Source organism: Ovis canadensis, chromosome 23 (assembly GCF_042477335.2).
Source record: "Ovis canadensis isolate MfBH-ARS-UI-01 breed Bighorn chromosome 23, ARS-UI_OviCan_v2, whole genome shotgun sequence".
NCBI classification, from domain to species: Eukaryota; Metazoa; Chordata; class Mammalia; order Artiodactyla; family Bovidae; genus Ovis; species Ovis canadensis.
Window position 1 is genome coordinate 59,607,348 of NC_091267.1, and position 16,377 is coordinate 59,623,724.

At 36.2% G+C, this 16,377-nt stretch overlaps 1 protein-coding gene across 12 annotated transcripts in view; it reads left to right on the plus strand.

The window, feature by feature from the left end:
• ARK2N (arkadia (RNF111) N-terminal like PKA signaling regulator 2N) overlaps positions 1–16,377 on the plus strand; it is an 80,940-nt gene that overhangs the window by 45,047 nt on the left and 19,516 nt on the right. For 9 of the 12 annotated variants that reach the window (XR_011252295.1, XM_069568451.1, XM_069568461.1 and 6 more), the window contains exon 3: positions 10,179–10,361. The exons of the other annotated variants lie outside the window; for them this stretch is intronic. Coding sequence is in view for 8 of the 9 variants with exons in the window: in XM_069568451.1 (XP_069424552.1) it covers positions 10,179–10,361 (183 nt within the window). In the remaining variant the exon portion in view is untranslated. The remainder of the gene's footprint in view (positions 1–10,178; positions 10,362–16,377) is intronic. 12 annotated transcript variants of the gene reach the window in all.

Consider the following 16,377-nt stretch of genomic DNA (forward strand, 5'->3'; position numbering starts at 1 on the left):
CTGTTTATAAAGTCTTGTGTGGATTTACTTCAACTGTGCAGCAGGTGGGAGCCCAACTTTAGGGTCAGCTGTACAAACAATAAAGACTTTTGTTTTATTTTAGTAATTTACCAGTAACTACTCAGAAAAATTGTCATCACTTTTTCTATTTAGTTCTATATTCAGATATCTACACCTTGTAAATTAAGTGTAATAGATTGAATCAATTTATTTTGCTTTTTTGAAGTGAAAAATGACTTTTAAAAAAATTTTCTTTTTAGAGCTTAATATATGAGAATTGGGAATTAACTTTGGGAGAGTTATAACTGACGGGTTTTTCTCTGACATGATAGCACAGCACTTGTAAACTACTTCAGCTAATATTTTTTTAACTTTCCTGTTTTATGCCAATAAGAAGAGCATATTGGTTTTGGGTGAGAAGTTTTTGGCTAATCTATAATATTTATTTGAAATTAAGATGTTTTCGGGGAAGTTTGTTCTGTATTCGGCTTCTCCGTGGGATCACAGATTTTACTAGACATGGATTTTTATATATAAGAAAATGTCAATTTCAGCATGTTAACATGACTGCTTTTCTATGCATGCATAACTGCTTCAAGAACTTAACTGATTTCTTCTTTGTTTCATGATTTAATGTTTCATATATTAAGCATGTAGTAAAATGCTTTTTATGTTTAAAATAGAAAACATGAATGAATCCTTTAAGAATAACATAAAAAATAATGTAGACATTATTCTTAGTATTGACTGGATATGTTCTGATCCTTGTTGTTATTAGATAATGGAGTAGGGAAATCTACAGATTTTTCTTTTTTGCCTAAAAGAGAAAAATGTCAGTCGAGTGGAATTATCAAGCTAAAGTTTTAATAATTGATACTCACGGTAAAAATATTGTAACTATTTGAGAAGGTGTCGAACATAATAAATTTGAGGAAGCCTTTTCTACATAAATTTGTATAAAGATACGGAAAGAGAGGGTTTAATAGAAAGAAGAGGAACACCAGAATGTACTGATTTAATTCATAGAATATATGCTAAAATATACAAATTTATTCCAAAACAATTTTATATTTTGTGGTTTGAAAAGTTTAACCTAAAGAATAATTTTGTAACAGAAACATACATACAATTTTTTCCCCTGATTTTCAGTTTGTCATGGTGTCTTGAAAATGTGTTGCTGTCTTAAGGAGTATTGTTTTGAAACACAGTAGTCTTTTTTTTAAAATATGCTTTAGAATAATTATGCTTTTTCCGGATTGTCTGATTTAAAAATTCTTCTTTCAGAAAAATGTGTTTTTGTATTGTGGACAAAGAAGTATTGACTATTTGAAGTAGTTTTAATAGTTTTTTAAAAACTTGACTGCTGTTTTGGATTATTCTCCTTCACTGAGGCAGAGTCTGTATTCCTAAGATCATAGTCTAAATACGTACTAAGAAGTGGAAATTATTTTTGGATTATGTGGTGGCATTTTTATATAGGTATTATTTTAGAAGTGCCTAGTGCTCATCCCTTGCTCTGTGCTGTGCTTGGGCTCTCAGTTGTGTCCGACTCCCTGCAACCCCATGGACCCACAAGGCTTCTCTATCCATGGGGATTCTCCAAGCAAGAATACTGCAGTGGGTTGCCATGCCCTCCTCCAGGGGATCTTCTCAACCTAGGGATTCTTTGCTGTTTGGGCCACCAAGGAAGCCCATGAATCCTGGAATGGGTAGTAGCCTATCCCTTCTCCAGGGGAGCTTTCCGACCCAGGAATCGAATTGGAGTCTCCTGGATTGTAGTCGGATTCTTTACCAGCTGAGCTACCAGGGAACCCTGGTCTTCCCTTAACTTACCTTAAACTGGCTTAATTTCCCTAGAATTTTAAGTATAGGGAATATTTCCTGTTTGGGCTTTTTTGTGGTGTATAAAGGGCTAATGCTGGACAGAAACGTCTTTTAATTGATGTAGATCATATCTAGCGTTGATCTAGACATGGTTGAAATGCTTTTTATTTAAGAATATAATCCCACTCTGCTCAGTGTTATGTGGCAGCCTGGATGGGTGGGTGGGTTTGGTGGAAAATGGATGCTTGTAGATATATAGCTGAGTCCCTTTGCTGTCCACCTGTAACTGTCACAACATTGTTAATTGGCTACCCAGTTAATCAGCTGTACCCTAATACCAAATAAAAGGTTAATAAAAGAAAAGAGTATAATCCCAGGAGAATGTGCTCCCAAATATGGCTGCCACCAGTGTCTACAGGCCCCAGGGCAAGCCAGACAGTGGCCCCTCTGCTTCTCTGAGAAGCTTGGGAGATCAGCAGGGAGATGACCTTTGGAGAGTCACTGAGGACTGGCATATTGCAGTGCTTTGTAGGGAACGACTGCAAGAAAAGAAAGAGAAGACAAACGCAGATTATTTATTTAAAATATCTTTGCTCATTTTAATCAGTCCAGTTTTCAAGAAAAGGATCAATTCTGAAAGAAATAGAGGAAAGATTAAAATGAAGACTGTTATCCCATATTTGGATTATGTCGTCTCTCTAATGTCTACATATGCAGTTTAGTTGCTGGTATTTAAGGGGGCTCGCTGGTGAATATGTTTTCTGATCGTCTATCTACGGACTGTTTTCTGCCTAGTCTCCTAGTTCAGTGCTGTAGGATATTAGATCCTAATCATTTGTAAGAAAATTTAACCAGCAGATTAAGATTAGAATTACCAGGTTATTTGAGCCTCTCATTGCACAATACCTTTCAGTTATATTAATGTGTAATTTGTATGCATTATTAAAACTTGAGTGTAATAGGAGCTCAAAAATTTAAGTTAGAACACAAAACAATAAAATTAAAATCTTAAAACTTAACATTTTGCATGAAGTTTTTTTTTTACTTAAAGGATGTGTCATTTTGGGGGCTCCAAGAGAAAAGCCTGTTTTTTGTTACTAAGTCAAAGGAATAAGCCTGGTCTTAAGAGTGTGTGTTTGTGCACACGCTCATGTAGGTGTGTGGACCTTCAGAATTATGAAATAATCCTGTATTCTTATTAATGCTATAGTTGGCAGGTTGTGCTGGAAACATAACTATGCAATAGTCTACAGGGATTTTAATGGATTCAGGTCACTAATATATCCATTCATTGCTTCAGAAATGTGTGTAAAAAAATTGCCATATACAAGTTAGAGTGATTAAGTTAGAGGGAAAAATTGATTTCTTAGATTATCAGGTAAAGATTTGGACTGCTTGTTTGTTTCATTAGCAGACTGAGTAAAAGAATATACACAAATTCGTTCGTTTTGCTTCATTGCTTTCGTCATTCCTTAGTTATGTGTATTTAACAGCAGATCTGAACTGAAGGTCGAGATATAGCACAATTTAGTGAAATTTATTGCTTAAGGTTTATATGCAAGTCAGATAACATGGGCAGGTTATTTTACAGAAGGTGACTTTTAAAAATAATTACCTGTTAAATTTTGCTTAGCTTGTATTGATTTCCTCTCCTGTTCGAATTATTTAAATAGAATAGTAAGGGCACAATGGAAAAGATTTTGTGGGGTTTCATATGTGAGAAAACACAATATCAAAACAATTTGAGCAGATTTATTAAACTGAAATTTAATTTTTTATTAACTTTTCTAATAAAAATTGTTTTCAAAGAATAATTCACAGAATCTTCTCTAAAAATGGCATATATGCCCTCAATCATTGTACAGATAAGGAACTTGTCGTTTTTAATCTGTCTAGAACAGTTGTATGAGTACATTAATAGTTATCAATGTGAAAACTTCCAAGTTCTTTACTTTTCATTTTTTTCTTGATTCTGTTTTTAATTTCTCTGAAGTTTAGGAAAAGTTAGTGGAGATTGAAACCAAAGTAATGAATAGATCTTTTCATATTGTCTTAAATTACTACAACATAAAATAGAAGACATGTTAAGAAATGAAGGAATAATAATCCATGAGGAAGTGTATTCTTTGATAATGAAGTCTTATAACTTTAAGATTTGGGAAGAATGTTGTCAAATTGCTGTAATTTTTATTTTTACTGCATTTTCTTTATATCTTTTACCTAATTCTGCATTTGAAGTGTATCAGTTGACCTAGATAAATAAAAATTTTTAAAAAGAAATGTTTCTTGTTACTCTAGGATCCTTTTACATTAGTTATAGTGATTCCCTAGCAGTTAATTCACATTAGGTGTTCCTTAGTACAGAAACCTGCTTTTCCGTAATGAAATGAATGGCATTAGTTTGTAGGTAATATCACTAATAATAGATTTTACATGGTGTTTTTCAGATAACTTTCAGTCTTTTTGCAGTTGGTATATTGAAAAAGGAAGTAACAAAATATCAGTGCTAACATAAAAGGTAGAGATTCTTCTCCTTCATATGTCCTTCTGAGTTACCCTGTTAAAAATCAAAGACTGTTTAGAAAATAGCAAAATGTAGCCTACCTTGAGGAATAATCAAAAAGCTGAATGGATGTGTCTTTAGCAGGGTACATAGGTATGAGGATGTGGCTCAAGTCATATCAGATTTTCATGTTCTTCCTTCCTGTATGTAGTGTAGATGTTTTAGTTTTGTTCTCCATTGATCTGAATCCTCAGAACAGAAATTGTGGATTTGTCCTTGAAAGACAAAGATAAATTGAAAGATGGTGACCTCTGCAAGTGTCCTGTTTTCTGTATTTAATCTTGAATATTTCTGTTTACCTCTTTGATACTTTCAAAGTTAACTGTTCATCAGTAATATAGGTAACTTCTCAGGGCAAAATGACCTGTCATTTGTCAGTATGATGTAAGAACAGATGTAATCCTTAAAACTCTGTTTCTCCCTTGTAAACTGAACATCTAAATTTTTAATAATTGAGTTGAATATAATGGGAAAAGCACAAAACAGGCATCAATTCATTTTTATTTAAAAATGATTTGTTAACTTATGACATAGAATTTCAGTGCATATTGCTGCATTTTACTTTCATTTAGCACTATCTTATTTTTCTTTTTACTAAAATAGCTTTATAATACTATAAAGAAAAAATACCCAGTTTTGGGTATTTAAAGTTGTTTTTTTAGAAATGGCACTTTTTGTCTTTCCTGGTTGACATAGTTTTCTTTTCCAAGAGATGCTTTGAAAGTTACTGCTTTTTTTCAAATAGTTGTGTATGTGTGTACATATATTACATATATATGTAGATTAATAGTAATAAAATACAACATATGTATTTTCTGAGGTATTTTATTTTTTCTTATTCCAAATAGTCATTTTCCATCTTGGTAAATATTTAGATGTGTTACTAAAAAGCTAGTTTTTATTAGGTAGGTTCTGCTAACTGCAGATTTCCCTTCCAACTATTGAGGTTTGCTTCTTTCTTTGAATCCCTAAGGCTCACACCTCATTTTCCCTACACTTCTTTTCCTAACTTGGCTACCATACACATGCTCCTCCTTCCTAAAGTGCTTGGCTAGGTAATTTCTGAGAACTCTTCTTTTAGGTGTAACTTTTTTTGAATCTCACTATTGGAGTGAGACTGAGAGTGACTTCTACCTCCTCCCACTTTCTTTAGATGTTGTAGATAATGGCACTGAGCTTAGGACCTTTAATGACTAGGGAGACAGAACTTCTGTGGGGTCCTTTGACAGCAGCAAGAAAGTTTTTTCTTTCCTCTTCTATGAGGGGTTTTGGGAAACTGGCTGTAGTAAAACAGAGAAGGAATTTATTCTGGTCTTTGTTGTATATTACTGTAGTCATTGAAATGGGAATTGAATGAGTAAACGCTGTTTGTTGCTCCACCTTCCCTTGGGACGAAGATTTAGCAATAGAGAAGGAGGAGTGACGTTTCCAGATGTCTATGGGATATAAGAGGAATTTCTGATTCCCAGATCTGATTAGATTTCATACTGGGAGTCTGACAACACTTGTGTTAGTGGAAGGGCTTTGTAGGCAAGAATGATGCCAAATATGGGATAATCCAAAGTGACCTCTATTTGGTTTTAAAACACTTTCATATGAATACATCTAAGCTAACATTTCACTTCAAACAAAAATAAAAATACAAAAGCCACGTATGTGATGACCGTAATGAATCCCAGCAAAGCATTTACTTAACAGTTTGGGTTAATCCATGACCAGTAGAAGGTACCAACTCAGGCAGTGATGTTTTCTGAAAGCTTCTTGCATGCAGGCTGTGTACAGCAGAGTTTACACAAACATAAGCAAACAAAGAAGTAGGGTTAAGTGCTAATTTATAATGGAAAGGTGGGCAGGTGGACCAGTATTTGAACTGTTGTGTTCTGTGTTATATTTTAACCTTCATCATAACCCTGTGAACAAGCTGAGTCATAGGTTGAGAAGAAGTAGGCAGGATTTTAACCTGTGTATTTGCTGCCCAAAGTCTATGCACTTCATATACTGCTCCCAGTCTTACCCTGTGTATTTCCCATTCCCTCACCACTGAGAACAACTGTAAACTACGCTGGTTTTACCTACCTAGGACTCAAAATTTCTCATCTGTAAAATGGGACTGGTAACTTATGTATTAGATAGTTTTAAAATTCTGTGCTTTTGGTTGTCAGCTTTGGAAAGAGGGATTTGGAAAGATAGATGTAATAGAGGATAGATGTTAGGTTTTGTTTTGCTTTGTGTTTTGTTTTCATGATTCAAATTGTTTCCATGAGATTTAGAAGAGAACACATTTGACTGAAAAGAAGACTAATTCATAAAATTAAACACTGTTGATAATACAGAAGATTTAAAGTCACATGGGGTAAACTCCACTGCAGTAGGAATGTGTGATGAATAGATAGATGTGTATGTCTTGTTTCATTTTTCTTTTTTGGCCGAACTGTACGGCAAGCTGGATATTAGTTCCCTGACCAGGATCGAACCTGCACCCCCTGCAGTGGAAGCGCAGAGTCTTAACCACTGGACCGTTTGGAGAGTCCCACACCTGTATTTTGGTATTCGAAAAGTTAGAACCTGTTTATAAACTAGGAGGTCAGAGAGAGGATACAAACCTGTCTAGCACGAGATAGACCAAGTTGATGTTCTTAAATGAAGCAGTGGATTTTTGAACATTTTATTTTTCTTGTGATCAGCAAGAATTTCAAGATACTTAAATCGGACACAGCACTTGGATTAACCACAGACCAAGTAGTTATTAAATAATTGAGTTAAATTTACCTTTATAGAGAGATGCTTTTAATGACTATAGAAAAACAAAGTTCATCATTATAAATTGATGATGTATGGTTGACAGATACCAAATGGGAGAATGTGCAGTTTGAATAACCTTTTATGTTGTAAACATGGAATGCTTAGTGACTGCATTTTAAATTGGAAATGTTTCCATGTGTAATTTTACTTGAAGTTGCTATTTTGATGTTTTCAAAAGTGAAAACTGTAGCAACACAGTTGTTTTAGCATCCTAGAGGAACAATCAAGTCAGAGGAAGAGAAATAGCTTCATGCTTATTCCCTCCTGTAATAAATCGATAGAATCAAATTGGAAGTATAGATAGCTGCTTCTGTTATTAATGTTCCTGGTTTTTCTAGTTCCTCTTAGTGGTTTGCTTTTATTTTTTTCTTTCAAGAGATAACTTATTTTAAAAGGATCTTACCTCTTAATTTTGCTGTGTAGCAGAAATCATGTTTTAAAAGAATACCATAAATTGTCCCCATTAGTTAGCTAATATTCATACTTAGTGATTCAAAATCGAAGCCTTGATGCTTAGTTCTTTAAACATGCCTTACTTAATTTTGGTTTGCTGATAGTGTGAGATGACCTTGGGACACAAGATGCTTAATTGTGATTTCTTATTGGAAGGCAAAATTGGAAAAACAACCTTTCCTTGACTTCATTAAAGTTTATATAGTACTGACTTGTCATTGTTTGAATATATTAGATATGAAAAATGACAGTGATAATTTATTTTAATTTTAAGTATAATTAAAATGTGAAAATATTACTGTCTTTGTTTATGATGAATACTAAATTTAAGCTAAGCTATAAGGTGTGCTGTTTGGAAATATGGAAGATACAAGAATGAAGCCAGATAACAAGTTTATGCTTGTATATCCTACTGATGAAGACTTTCAGACAAGTTATTTCCATGGGTAGGTGATGTTACTCTGCATGTACATCTGCACTTATACTTTTTGCATGAGTTTACATGTAGGAGTGGGTACAATTTTGACTTGACTGTTGACCTGTTGCCTCAGTTGGGTGGTTGTGAGTTGTGGGGTGGGGGAGTGTGAGGGCAAGAGGTTGTGAATGGTATTTGTGATACAAATTTTTAAATAAGTCTCTTTTATTATTTTTTTCCAAACACAAAAAAACCACAATAAAACCCTTTAAAAAATAGAATATTTGGTCAAATAGTCAATATTGTACTTGACCTTCATATCTTCTGCAACCAAATATTTGGACATCCCACATTATCTTGATTCCATAATAATCATTTTGAACTCTGACGAGAACTCCATAAATGATACAGCTTTCTTTTCTTTTTTGAAAAGAAAAACCGCAAACATGAACCAATATTTTACTGTTTGGTCTAAAATCTATTACTAACTGATACTAAGGCACCACTGTTGAATTTTATGAACTTGATGTACCCTTTTGGGGAAATTGGAAATTATTTTTAAGTAGTCAGCTGAAATTGTCATGATCGTCAGAATTTCACATTGTGACATGTCTGTTCCTTATACGGTGGCACCTAACAACTCATTTACTTTTATGTTTGGTCATTTTTTATTTTAAAAATGTTGCCGCATAAGCCTATGGTTTGGGAACTTAGTCTTAAGAGATAAGTACCCCAAGTGTGTTTCATGTTTTGTTTAGTGACAGTTTACACAATGGATGTTTGTATTAAAACAGTAATCCTTCATTGTGTTCTATTTTAATGATTCATTGGCATATGTATTCCTTCATAGTCAAGAGTTTCATAAAATAGGTGTGTTTACTGTTAATTTATTAGATATTAAAAATTTTTTTTCTGGAATTAAGTGATTTGCTTTATAACTGTTGGGAGAGAAAAAGCATTTTATTCAAAAATGGCAGTTAGTAGTAAGGGATATGCTTCATAGTTGATCGAAAATGATTTTTGCTTTTTACTTTTATATTAGAGAAGGTAGCACTAGCATTTTAAAGCATGTATCTATTTTAAAAACATGAATATTCATTTATTTAGCATGAATCACTGCAGTGTAATTACCTCAGAGCTCAGCTGCCCTTTTAAGCAAGTTAGGGTGATTTGGAGGTAGAAGAAGGGCTATCTTTATTTTTCCAAAAGTTTTAATATCTTCCTCTCAAATAACCCATAAGGTTGTGTATCACTTCCTTGGAGTGTCACCTGGTTGTTTTTCTCAGGGAAAAGACAATAGAAATATCCCTCACAAGACATCCAAATCCTGAAGATGAATTTTATGAGTATTATCTTTTTGTTGGGGGCTTCCCAGGTGGCTCAGTGGTAAAGAATCGGCCTGCAGTACAGGAGATTCAGGCTGGATCCCTGGGTCTGGAAGATTCCCCTGGAGTAGGAAATGGCAGCCCACCCCAGTATTCTTGCCTGTAAAATCCCATGGACAGAGGAACCTGGCAAAGAGTCAGACCTGACTTGAGCACACATTCATCTTTTTATAGAATGTTGTAAAATATATAACATCCCTAATATTATAAAAGGGCTTTACTGGAAATAGATGTTGGTCAAGTAGAGCTCTTGAAGTAGGAAAATATATATTTGACTTTCTTCTCTGATTCTACTAGGGACTTTTAGTATTAGCTACTAAGAGGAAGAAACTAGGTTGATCCTCTTAAAAAAATATAAATTCGGTTTTAATAGTTTGTATCAGTGTTTCCTTTAAAAAATCAGCTTTACCTTCTCTATAGTCGTCCCCTTTCTCTTAATCTTTTGCCCTTTAGCAGAATGACAGGAATTGAATGTAACTTTTGTTTAGTATAGTCTTGTCTTTGTTCTTCATAATAACACCCTTTTTCCTCCTTCTCAAATGTGTCCCTCATCTTTGTAAGCTGGAGTATTTCACTTTCATTTCATGTACAAAATAATTAGATTGTATAAAGTGCAGCTTTTCTGACTAGGTAGAATAAGAAGATAAAGGCAACAGGCATTTAGGGGGCTTTTAGTTATAGAAGTATTTTTCACCCCACGAGTTAGATACAAGTATACATTTTCTTTCCTCCCTAGATGGACCTCCAGTTGTAGCTCATTATGATATGTCTGACACCGGCTCTGAGCCAGAAGTGGTAAATGTGGACAATTTATTGGCGGCTGCAGTAGTTCAAGAGCACAGTAATTCTGTAGGAGGCCAGGACACAGGAGCTACCTGGAGGACCAGCGGGCTTCTAGAGGAGCTGAATGCGGAGGCAGGTTGGTCTCCCTATCCCTACCCCTCCTTCTCTGATGGTATAATATGCATGTGTCCTGGCAGCTCTTTTCCTTGCTTAGGAAAGCAGGCCAACTAGAAACATCTAACATTAGATGATTGCAGCTATCCAGGATGCCCTATGTAACTGAAAAGATTTGGATAGCATGTCATTTGTCTTTACTAATCAGAAGAAAGCAAAAATGAGAATATCATTGTAGGCATAGGTAGATTTCAGTAGACATCTTGAGTTAAAAATGCCTAACATGTAAAAATCAGACGGATGACCTGATACTGCCTCCCACCCCCCACCCTCAATCCCCCCTGCCCCCACCAGTGGATTCCCGCACTTAACTCTGAACAGGGAGTGACCTTGCAGTCTGGGGAAGTGAGCTGTTTCAGTTTGCCCTGTGGACTGTTCACTGAAGTGCCACACTGTTGTTCTGCCTCTTAATGCAGTGTCCCTGTAAATTTCTCTACACTAGTCCTCATTTTGTCTTTTCCAACTCTTCAGTTGCTGTCTCTCAGGAAAATCTTTCTCCCTGTCTTGCATTGTTTATCTTGGTTCTGTGATGATTCTTAAGAGTGATGGTTTATTCTCTAAGAAACCTATTGCTGTTACCTTTGAAAACCTTGCACAATGCCTCCAAGTCTCCTTCAGTATGTTCCCCAAACCTCTTTCTTCCAACATTCTTTCTAATTTAAACCTTTTTCTAAAAGTACTAGTGTTTTTAGAAAAGTTTAAGAGGTAGAGGGGATTGAGAGACAGACTTCTTCTATAGTGTGTATTTTCGTTATTGTTATAGGATTTTAGTTTTCTAGTTAACTTATAAATTCCATTGGCTTAATAACTACCTAGAATAGTATTTTTATGGGAAATGAGTTTTGTGTTACGAAAATAGCAGTGGGCTATGATTTAGAACTTTTTATATTGAAGTTGTTAGGAAGTAAAAGACAATTCTACAGATCATTGTCATTAATTCATTCATAATCCCTGATTAGAACTAAATAAAAAAGTTTCTCTTTATTTGTTGAGCTTCCGATTAATTTATTGTGACTAATTTTGGAACAGGACCTTGATTTAGTTTTAACTCTGTTGTGACTGCTAACTGCCTATTTAACCTTGGACAAGGTGATTCTCCTCTGGATTTCAGTTTTTATTTGTATAAACACTTGCTTTGTCCAACAAGTGTCTTTTAAGTGTTTATTACTATGTATTGTGTATATATTGTAACATTAAATGCAGTCTGGTCAGTAGATGTAGACCACTTTATTGTGAATTGTTAGGGAAAATATGAACAGTTACTGTTTGTTTTTTTTTGCTTTTCATAGAGAATTTTAATATTAGGTTGAACTCTTTGGAATTGTTAATAATTGAGTTTCTGATCTACAACCAATTTAGCAGTCTAATATGAATTAACCTAATAGTGCAGCATTTGGGCATCTTACCATATCATTAAAGTCATTAGCATTGGTGGGGGTGGGGAAGCTTCACATTTTCAGGTTCAGGTAATTGTTAGCTTGATCATTTAAAACAACATTAGCCTTTGGTGCTTAGCTCTAAATTCTAAGAAATAAAACATGACAGAAGTATTTGATGAGGCAAATATGCATGACTTCGTTCCTCTATTCTTCTCTCTCCACTCCAGCACTGCCTTGAAATTAATTTTTTTTAAAAATTTTATTTATTTATTTGGCTGCTCTGGGTCTTAGTTGTAGCATGTGGGATCTAGCTCCCTGACCAGGGATCGAACCGGGGCCCCTTGCACTGGGAGCTCAGAGTCTTAGCCACTGGACCACCAGGGAAGTCCCCTGAAATTGATACTTAATATTTGGTATTCCTTCATAGTTTTACTGCATTTGCTTTGTATCTGTAAACAAGCATGTTTAAATACTAAGTAGTATTACATAGAAGGTAATCATTTGCCACTTGCTTTTTTTTTAGTTCAACATGTTGTAAAGTTTGTTCTTATTAAGTACTGCTGTAGTCCATTCACTTTTCACTGCTGTTTAGTATTCCAGCATATGCATATATGACAACAGACGTACCCACTCTCTTCTTGAACATTTATGGTGCTATTTGAAATGATGCTACCATTAGCATTTCCTGTACATGTCTTTTGGTACATGTGTGATAATTTCTCTAGGATGTAGTGTATCAAGAAAGCACATGTATGTATTGGGCCATAAATCATGTAGATTTTTGTGTATCATAGGACGTGGACATCACTGTTCAACAGACCCCCATGGTATTTTCTTATGAAGCCATTTATTGATCATTCAGAGTCTTTTTTTTTTTAATCTGACATGCAGGTATGTGAGTTTTAAATCTGACATGCAGGTATGTGAGTAATGTATGTGTGTGTGTACTCAGTTATATCCAACTCTTTGCAACCTCGTGGAGTGTAGCCCGCCCAGCTCCTCTGTCCATGGAATTTTCCAGGCAAGAAAACTGGAGTGGGTTGCCATTGTTGTCTCCAGGGAATCTTCCCAACTCAGGGATTAAACCCAAGTCCCTTGTGTCTCCTGCATTGGCAGGTGGCAGGTCAGGAAGCAATAGTTAGAACTGGACACGGAACAACAGACTGGTTCCAAACAGGAAAAGGAGTGCATCAAGGCTGTATATTGTCACCCTGCTTATTTAACTTATATGCAGAGTACATCATGAGAAACGCTGGACTGGAAGAAATTCAAGATGGAATCAAAATTGCCGGGAGAAATATCAGTAACCTCAGATATGCAGAAAGTGAAGAGGAACTAGAAAGCCTCTTGAGGAAAGTGAAAAAGTTGGCTTAAAGCTCAACATTCAGAAAATGAAGATCATAGCATCCGGTCCCATCACTTCATGGGAAATAGATGGGGAAACAGTGTCAGGCTTTATTTTTGGGGGCTCCAAAATCACTGCAGATGGTGACTGCAGCCATGAAATTAAAAGAGGCTTACTCTACTCCTTGGAAGAAAAGTTATGACCAACCTAGACAGCATATTCAAAAGCAGAGACATTACTTTGCCGACTAAGGTCCGTCTAGTCAAGGCTATGGTTTTTCCTGTGGTCATGTATGGATGTGAGAGTTGGACTGTGAAGAAGGCTGAGCACCGAAGAATTGATGCTTTTCAACGGTGGTGTTGGAGAAGACTCTTGAGAGTCCCTTGGACTGCAAGGAGATCCAACCAGTCCATTCTGAAGGAGATCAACCCTGGGATTTCTTTGGAAGGAATGATGCTAAAGCTGAAACTCCAGTACTTTGGCCACCTCATGCAAAGAGTTGACTCATTGGAAAAAACTCTGATGCTGGGAGGGATTAGGAGCAGGAGGAGAAGGGGACAACTAAGGATGAGATGGCTGGATGGCGTCACTGACTCAATGGACGTGAATCTGAGTGAAGTCCGGGAGTTGATGATGGACAGGGAGGCCTGGCGTGCTGCGATTCATGGGGTCACAAAGAGTTGGACACGACTGAGCGACTGAACTGAACTGAAGTGAATACCTTCTAGTCTTGATGTAATTGTCATAGTCGGAACTTGTTTTGAGAATTTGAATATACTTACCGTATCATAACAAAATGTTCATAGAATTTATGCTTCATTGCCAGTTTATAGTTTTGAGACTTGGACTATTAGTATCAATTAGATCACCATTCTTGTGTTTGGAGTTTAAGATAACTGTTGTAGTGGTTAATCATAATCTTCCTCCTCTCCCTCCCAATAGAATAAACTCCAGGCACTGAGTTGGACTGTTGAGGGTCTCTGTACACTGCGCTGGTTGCTCAGTCACGTCTGACTCTTTGCGACCCTGTGGACTGTTAGCCTTCCAGGTTCCTCTGTCCATAGGACTCTTCAGGCAAGAATACTGGAGTGGATGAAAGCACATGTATGTATTGGGCCATAAATCATGTAGATTTTTGTGAATCGTAGGACATGGACATCACTGTTCAACAGACCCCCATGGTATTTTCTTTTGCATATTGGGAAAGGAGTACGCCCAGGCTGTATTATTGTCACCCTGTATATTTAACTTCTACGCAGAGTACATCATGCGAAATGCTGGGCTGGATGAAGCATAAGCTGGAATCAAGATTGTCGGGAGAAATATTAATAACCTCATATATGCAGATGATACCACCCAAACAGCAGAAAGCGAAGAGGAACTAAAGAGCCTTTTGATGAGGGTGAAAGAGAAGAGTGAAAAAGCTGGCTTAAAACGCAACATTTAAAAAACTTAAGATCATACATCTGGTCCCATCACTTTATGGCAAATAGATGGGGAAAATGTGGAAACAGTGACAGACTTTATTTTCTTGGGCTCCAGAATCACTGTGGATGGTGACTGCAGCCATGAAATTAAAAGACATTTGCTCTTTGGAAAAAAAGCTATGACAGACCTAGAGAGCATATTAAAAAGCAGAGACATCACTTTGCTGACAGAGGTACATGTAGTCAGAGCTACAGTTTTTCTAGTAGTTATGTACAGATGTGAGAGTTGGACCATAAAGAAAGCTGAGTGCTGAAGAATTGATGCTTTTGAACTGTGTGGTGCTGGAGTCCCTTGGATTGCAAGGAGATCAAAGCAGTCAATTGTAAAGGAGATAACTCTCAGTGTTCATTGGAAAGACTTGAAGGCTCACTCACTGTAAATGCAGATGAGGCCGAGAGAGGCTAGTCTGAAGTACTCTTGGTACAGTCATTACACTGAACTAATTTAGAGGTCCTCCTGCCTCAGAAATTAAAAATTCTAAGCAAATCTCATTTTTTCCATCAGCCTTCTTTTTAAGAAGGTGGATTATGAACATTCTCTCCATCCTTGAAATTGGGCTGGTAATCTTGATTTGTCCATAGTACAAGCTTAGTTGTAGTGAAGAGAAAAAAAATCTTGGGTTTCCTGTTCTTAGAGCAGGGCTTTTTATAACCAGACCAGAATGACCATGCTTCAGTTGTTAGCGCTTTAAAATTATCGTATCAAGTCTTGTGAAGGAGATTTTGTTTATCTGCTACATGTGGACTGTAAGATTTCAGGTTTCTAATCTCCTTTTCTACCACTTTTTAAAGTTGTTTTTTAATACTTTTGTTGAAAAAGCTCAACACAAGGTAATAATTTGCTTCTTTTGAAACTATGAATACTTAAGATAGTAACCTTTTTTATACCTAACATTCCACTGTCATCACTGTGTAATAATTTTATATACTGCAAATAGGCTTACGACTAGTTCTCATTAGATAGCTGATTTAAAAAGGAAATATTTGCCCTGATAATTTAGTTACTACCTTTTCTGGTCTACTTTCTGATTTACTTATGTGTTGCAAAGGTCAGAGGTAGGAGGTAGGAGGACAGAAATTTAGAATTTTCTCATGAAATGAAAGAAGTTATCTTTTCAAAAAGCTACACACACAAAGAACTACACAGACACCCAGCTGCCACAATAACTGAATATAAATCTTCTGCTTTATTTTCAGTCAAATATATGGTAACTGTGATATTTACGCTTTTCGTGCAGAGCTTATTCTAGAATAGGAATAGATTACTACGACTGACAGTATTTGAAGAACCTCGTGCATCTTTGACTCACTTCTGTGTGTGCTTTAGGCCCTGCTCTGCTGTTGGATTCCTTTGAGGTCTAGGGGTGTTGGCTGGGGCCGTGTAGGGGTGACCCGAAGGCCAGAGAGGGTTCACCTCTGCGCAGGGGCTTCCAAAGGAACGTGCGACTTTCCAAAGAGGGTAACATTGAGAGAAAAGGCCCGATCGTCCTGGCTCTGAAATAGAGGAGTGGATGCATTCCTGACTTACTGGAAAATGCCATGGGGTCTCTTGTAGAGCATGGCACCCCACAGGCTTGGTGTGTGGCACATTTTAGTTAGTGGCTCTGAGAGGAAATGTGGCAGAATACTCACATCATTAGTTTAGAGTTGTAAACACTCACCAGGAAATTTGTTTGTATCCTGTCACCCGACCCCACCCCACCCTTTGGCCTTGTTTTGTCTTACACTGACTTTTAGACCAAGCAATAAAGAAAATGGCTGCATTGA